Source organism: Epinephelus moara, chromosome 20 (genome assembly GCF_006386435.1).
Source record: "Epinephelus moara isolate mb chromosome 20, YSFRI_EMoa_1.0, whole genome shotgun sequence".
NCBI classification, from domain to species: Eukaryota; Metazoa; Chordata; class Actinopteri; order Perciformes; family Serranidae; genus Epinephelus; species Epinephelus moara.
The window spans coordinates 27024524-27031890 of record NC_065525.1 but is presented as its reverse complement, the minus strand read 5'-3'; the positions used below and the strand labels follow the sequence as shown (position 1 = coordinate 27031890).

Sequence of the window (7367 nt, the reverse complement as noted above, 5' to 3'; positions counted from 1 at the left end):
CCCCCCCCCCCCAAAAAAATGCCCCCTACTCTTACAAAATGTACAACACAACAGAAAAACACAGCATTTGTCGGGCTAATTACGTCAGTATTTACAGTGCAGCTCCTCTGGGATAATAAACTTCTTGTAATCATTAATTTTTTTTTAATCAGTATAAGACATTTCGGATATAAACTCCTTATTTGGGGACTGACGACAGTTGGAGAAACACACCCACCTGAGAATTCCCCCGGTGTGATATTTGGTGAGCTGGCTGCCTCAGTTTCAGTGTAAGACAATGTGGAGTCTGACAGATCTGTGGGGAATAAAATGGAAATTATTCATCTGCAGTTCCTCTGAACTCTCACTAATCATCTGCACAAGAGACTCAGTGGCTACCTCTGTGTACCTCTTCATTTCAGCGAGAATATGTTTCATATTTCGTATCACATTCAAAACAATTAACAGCATCCCACAGCAGATAACCTGGCAAGGTCACAGACAGGCTTTACCTGATGACATCCCCAGATGCCGCCAGAAACATCAGCTGTACTCAGGCTTGCAGCCCCAGCTAGCAGCCAGGCTCCAAAGTCCCAGCAGCCCACAGTACATACAACCCACACCATACTACCCACACTGGCTCTGGCTGGCATGCTGACATTATGCCACATGCTGGCTGAGGTCTCATCTCAAAGCTACCATGCAGTTTGCCAGTAACTGTGCCCAATTAGAGATGTTTAAATTTTCCACATTGCTTTATTCCCTCTTTTTCCTGTTAAACCAGAGCCTAAACAACGGACTGGCTGTGCCAGAGCCTAAACAAAAGACTGGCCATGCCCTTTGCAATTTACAGGCTCTTAATATCTGCAATTATGACTAAAAAGATCATAAATCAAGTGATTACAGCTTTACAACTACCTGGTTACAAGCCATAACACAGAGGATCAATATTAACAACAGAATTCAGATGTGTAAGGATGAAATAGAAAGCTTCAGGTGCACAGAGCTCATCTGTGTCACTTACCCAGTGGCTTGTGTTCTTCATTAGGGGAAAGCCTCGAATATGGAGGTGGGGGTGACTCTGTAACACAAAACAGTCTTGTCAACCACCTTATAAAGAAAGAAATGCTATTTTAAAAGAATGAAAGGTAAAACTCAATCCCTACTGTGAAGTCACTAAATGTAAGAAAGACGTGTCTGTGCTATTCAAACTTGAATTAACTGTTTGGAATTCTAAGAAGTTCAATCTGATATTTACTAAGCACTGTTTGGATACATCGACTGTAAGAAAATTATGGCGTTAACACATCCAAAGCCTCTGGTGTAGAGTGGCTTGCAAAGCCGGTTAGTAAAATAACTGTAAACACCTTGTAACACATACACACGCTTCTTTGCACATCTAGATCCCAATCTATTTTCTGTTTTATGTCACAGTAATTCCAAAGTAACCAGACGAGGGCGGCAACTAATGTTGATTTTCACTGTCGATTATTTTCTCAAATGATCGATAAGATGTTTGGTCTATGAACAGTAAGAAAATACTAAAAAATGTTGATCTGTGTTTCTTAAAGCCCAAGGTGACGTTCTCAAATGTCTTGTTTTGTCCACAGCCCAAAAATATTCAGTTCACTGTCATAGAGAAGTAATTCACATTTATGATACTAGCATCAGGAAATTTTTACTTTCTTCTCTTTAAAAATGATTCATAGAGATGAATCAAATGTCAAATTAGCTGCCGATTAATTTAATTGCTGATACCTAACAGATTAATCGCTGCAGCTCAAAACCCAAACATTGTTTATTACATCATATTTTGTTTGACATTATCAGCATAAAAGTAAAAAGAAACATGCCAACACAACAACCTTAAGTCATCACAAGCTTTAACAAATGACTCGACTATCAAAGCATTTTTGCTTCCATTGTAAACACCAGACTACACCTCAACTCTCACAGCTTTGTGTCTGCACGCCTGAATTAAATCATTTTGTTCAAATGCTCATTAAAAAGCTAATAAAGCCAACAGAACACTATTTGTTTCTATAATTTAAGCATGCATTATTTAACTGAAGCAGTCATTATAACAACCACAGAGACTAACTGTAACTTTTAGTTATTAGTTTAATGAATCAGAGTAAATCCCTGCTTTTTAACTTCAGTGTGCTCAGAGACCTTGATTTTATCCAATAAAAAGAGGAGAAATAAAGAGAATAACTTGCACACGAAGGAAAAGCACAAAGGAAAGAAAACTTTGCGAGCACACTGTGACCTCGCCTACAGGGAAAAGGGGAAGGAGAAAAGCATAATAGCAGCGGGTCCTTTAAGAGTGGCGGCAGTAATTGCTGGGATCTGAACTCAGTCACTCAGATACACAGCTCGTCAGTCTGGCGCCAGTAGTATGCAAACTGTATATTATCACCACTCCTTCACCTAAATAGCATGAGGGGACCTCCTTAGGACAAAAGGGCTTTTAAAGCGCAACTTGAAACTGATCTCATTCGAAAAGTATAATGCCTGGCAAAATAAAAGGAAAAAAGTTTTGTCCACTTTAGTCTAAGCTCTCTGCCACACATTACGTACTGTTTTATTCTTTAAAAACTCTTATATAAAACCTAGTTAAGTAGTTCATTTTCAGATAAGTCTAAACCAAAACTGAAGTAGACTGAACTGCAGTTGACGAACGCTTTAACACAACTTGTTTTTATGCATCTTTTTTGAGTTGTTTTACAAAGAATTATAATGTTTTCAATGCAAATCTACCTCATGTAGTATAATTCCATATTTCTTTCTTCCCCATTTGCAAACAATGTAAAAACCAGTGATTAAGGTCTTGATTCAAAGCCCCCCTTCTTGAATAGCATGAAAGAAATACCAGCTCTATCGGGCCACGCATGAGCGCATGTGAGCTATGTCTACTACGAGCCTTAGTCCCAATATGGGGTATGTGCCCCTCTCCCTCTTCTTACAATCCATCTTGCTAGTTTTAGCAGAAAGAAAAGCGCAGCCTGACATCCACTTCAGCAAGAGGAACACATTTCATACTCTTTCTATCTAACACAGTCTGTTCAAACCAACAGACACCACGGTTTATCAGTAAACTTACATATATATTCTTATCAAGTCAGACAGTAAGGTGGAACATGAGAGCCAAATCCACGTCAGTTTCCAACATTTGTGTGCTATGAATTCTGATATTGTTGGACTTATGACTTTGAAGTGCTTGCCACAGCCAGCTGGCTCTAGTAAACATGGATGTTATGGAAAATCCACCTCCTGTGCCAGTGAGAAGACAGAAATACTGACGCTTGCATCTTTACACATGATACCACTACTTGTCATCAGGTCAGCGGGGTTGAGTGGCCCTGCGTTTAAGGTTTGCCAAATCACAGGCTTGCCCCCTGCCAAAACTGAATCAGTTTAATATAGGTCAGGGAGGTTCTGCTATAGATAGCTCATTGATTGTGAAAATACAGCTCAGTCCTCCACCACCACAACTAAACTGACCTATGGCACCAGGTCCAAACCTGTGAGTGAGTCTTTACAATCATATGCATGTCATATACTGTTGATGGATTGGCCTACCTGGCAATAACCCTGCAAGAAACAGAGGTAAGACCTGAAAACAGCTGTGTTGACAATCACACTGAAGGCACTAACATATTAAGACACATTAAGGATGTCCTGTACTTTATGTTTTTATGGAATAAACTAACACCTTACAGCTAGAAGAACTGTAAGGACAGCAGCAGTCCAAACAAACAATCTCCTTCATCAAAAGGCCCAGATATTGCAGGCTTGTGAGAGCGATGCTCTGGTGTAATGCAAAACTGCTAAAATACAACTTTCAAAGCAACTAAAATCTTTAAAGGTGACAAACATATTAAAACTAATCAATATTTTGCATTTATTTGACTATTTTTCCTGAATATACTAAATTTAATGAACAGTAACATTGAGATAACATCAAACTGGCAAAAAAAGTAGTCTGTCTTACATTTATGTGTTGTCAACTCTACCTCAGCTCATATCCTTTGCTCTAAAGGATTTTATTATTGTTCACCTTGCCATAAGGATGACTTTATTAATCATTAACTATTTAATCAAATGACCAGCCTTCTCTACCTCTCAGTATGAAAGTAAGCCAACAGTACCAGACAAATAAAACATGGTGATAGGGAAAGATTTTCTGAGCATATTTCTAAACCCATAGCAGCTGTACAGTCTTGAAAAGTTAACTTCTGCCATGTAATGATGGATATGACCTTTGCAGTTCTCTGTGTAATCATTTAGCAAATTAAAAACACAAGCCTAGCTGTTAAGATGGATTTGCAGGATTTACTTGCATGTTTATAGTTCAAAAGTAAAGATGGTAGTCTGTATGTGTGTGGGTCAAGATAATAAAGTCAGGGAAAACCTGAAAGATGCATTGTGATTATTTGTTAATGGACTACCTGGTGACTTAACACCCCAAAAGCAGCATCTAGCTATAGGCCTATAAGGTGCTACAGACAGTAAGTGTGATCTGGCAGATGCCCTTACCTGGCCCACAGAGCCGGCTGTAGTGATAGGGGTTGCAGCATACTGTTGGACTGTCCAGGGCCCCAAAGCTCTTACACTCACAGAGCGGTTTGAGCTGGGCAGGATGCTGGAGGTCGGACCAGCGGTACAGTTTACACACAAGCAGCTGTGGGGATGCCACATGGCCGCCCAACCTCAGCTCTGTCCGGGAAATCATAACACAGTCGCTCGGCATCCCTCCTCTGGACTCCACCGCCTCTAGTAAGGTATCCAGCGCTCTTTCCTTTAGCCTTTTCAAAAGAGAGTATGTGGCTGATTTCAGTTCTTGCTCCAACACCGTGCGTGGCATCGCCTCCTGCGCCTCAGGAGAGCCGCTATCCCGTGGTCCAAGGTTCCTCAGCACGAAGTGACACGACCCTGGATCCCTGGTGCCCTGAGCCGTCTCTGGACCCCTAAGCTCGGAGTGGTCCCGGTCTTTAAATAAGCAGCACGTCACTGTCCTGCATTCTCTGTCCTGTATGGAGCGGGGGCTCCCCTGCTCCTGGACGCACACCGCACCCCCATCTTGGTCCGACGTGACCCCCAAGCCGCTGCTCTCCACGGGGCTCCGGGTGCACACACCCCCTATGTCCCCTACAAGAGACCCGCTAGGGGTCATCGGTCTGAGCTCCGTTTTGGGAATTTTCTCTGGGTTGTTTCCGAACAGATCGTCCCTACAGCCCTCACTAGTTTTGCCATTTCCATCTTCCCCTTCTTTATCTGGGATCAAACGGCTTCTCCAGAGTCGCCGCACAAGACCTGAGCGTTTCGTCCTGAACATACGACAACTTGAAAATCTATATGAGGGTTTTTTATTCTTGTACGGATATCCGAATATTACAGATACTTCTACGGTCGTTGCAAAACATTAATGTCTGTGAAATGCCGTGCAATGCATGCACAGCCGACTGACGAGCATTGGTGGCAAAACCGCAACATTAGACTGAAGGCTGGTTTGTTGCATTTATAACAACAAAATCGCGCAATAAACGCACTGCAGCATGCCGATCAAAATGCATTCACTTAGCCGAATAAACTGTAAATAACCAAGCGGGTGAAACTGCGATATATTATCCAGGGTCGCTGCGGAGCTGAGTGTTTATGTGTTTGTTACGAAGGAATAAAAAAAGCAGAATACATAATAACATAACATACTTAGAAACATAATCCAAAGCCAGCAGCCTTCAACCCGAGACGGCAACTCGCAGCCTGAAACTGTTTCGGACTTTTAACAAGCGCAAATCTACTCTGTACACCGGCACGTAGAGCATGAGGTACTTCGAGGCGATTTAATCCCAAGAAAATGCACTGGAAATCAGGATCCTTGTCGTCTTCTTGAGATGTCAGTGCACTTCTTTTTTTTATTACAATCCCAACAAAATATCCATGCGAGCTGAAATTACATGAAGAGGATCAATCCGGGGCTGAATCGCGCTCCTGCTTCTCTACTCAGATCTAAACCAAACTGCAGCCCAGATCCCTTTCTTTCTCCGTTTCTCTCTCTTTTTCTTTTTTTTTCTCCCCCCCCCCCCCCCTTCCTCACACATACACACACATACACACATACACACACGGGGCCCCCGAGGAGAGCGGTGGAGCCATTGGCTGACTACCATCATGTGCTAGTCTAGACACTTTGGCGGCTGTGAGCTGCACTGATTGTTGCGCAAACAAGAACAAGGTTTCAAGTTTCTTAACTCTTAAAGTGAAACACCCAGCTCTAGTTTATAAGTTTAAGTTAGTAAAACTTATTTGCATGTGCGTTATGTGTTTGTTTTGAGCAAAAAAATAAGGATTATAAAAGACCCAGCAGCTGAGAAACTTCCATGCATAGGAGTGGTGCTGTTTTTTTTTTTCATTTCCCCACTAAGGACATCCTGCCAGTCATCAGCCCTCCTCCTTTTAAAAAAACAAAAAAACTACAATTACATTTCAGATGCAGTGACTTCAGTGAATGACTTCCCCAGAACAAAAGACTTGTGTGACCACAGCTCTTAGTACTGGAGGAATGTGAAGTGGACACACAACTTTAGCACACTAACCTCAGCACTGACAGGAGCCGCAAACTAAAAATATGTTCAAGTAGGACTATCAGCATTGTAGTGATATGAACATTACCACTGTTGGGGAGTAACTAGTTACATAGTTACATGTAATTAAATTACTAAATAAATGTAACTGTAATCAGTTACAGTTACTGAGAAAAATATGTAATTCAATTAAAGTTACTAGTAAAAATGTTTGCATGAAATGACTGCATCTGAATATATTCTTTTGGTAGAAAGTTTATATGTATAACGTTTATTCATTTATTTTTTTGGCCTGGCCTATTTATGGATATTTTCCAGCTTTATCATCCAGTTTCAAACATTTGTTAGAAAACTAATCAAAAAGTATTCAAATGTAAAAGGTTACATCACTTTGGTGAAGTAAACAAAAATAGTTACATTACTTATAAGGCCAACATTTTCAACAGGATAACGAGTATTATGCAGCCTACTATATTTCAAAGGTAACATTTTAAACAATGAATTACAATATTAGGTAGGCAATGAAAGGATCACTATATTTGCAAATAAAATAACTTCCAATTAAGGGAAGTGATTTTAATTTTACCAACATTAAGGTCAGACAAAGGGGAATAAACCAAACCATAAAAAGCTGCTCAAAAGACAGCACAAAAATAACTTTTTTAATCACTAGTCATATTTATATAAAAAGCACCAAGAACTGCTTAAGGTATTATTTTTGGAAAGACGAACAACTGTAATCCTGGAGCAAATTCTTACCAAGCACAAGGGCCTGGGTTTGATAGGGTCGTGCATTCTGGT

At 40.7% G+C, this 7367-nt stretch overlaps 1 protein-coding gene across 1 annotated transcript in view; it reads right to left on the bottom strand.

Annotated features, from left to right (window-relative positions):
• Positions 1-6035, bottom strand: part of smad6b (SMAD family member 6b) — a 21853-nt gene extending 15818 nt beyond the window's left edge. Inside the window, exons 1-3 of the mRNA XM_050072562.1 lie at positions 4519-6035; positions 1004-1060; positions 218-295 (exon numbers count right to left, since the gene is read on the bottom strand). Of these exons, the coding sequence (XP_049928519.1) occupies positions 218-295; positions 1004-1060; positions 4519-5317 (934 nt within the window). The 5' untranslated portion in view covers positions 5318-6035. The remainder of the gene's footprint in view (positions 1-217; positions 296-1003; positions 1061-4518) is intronic.
• Positions 6036-7367: the final 1332 nt, after the last annotated feature.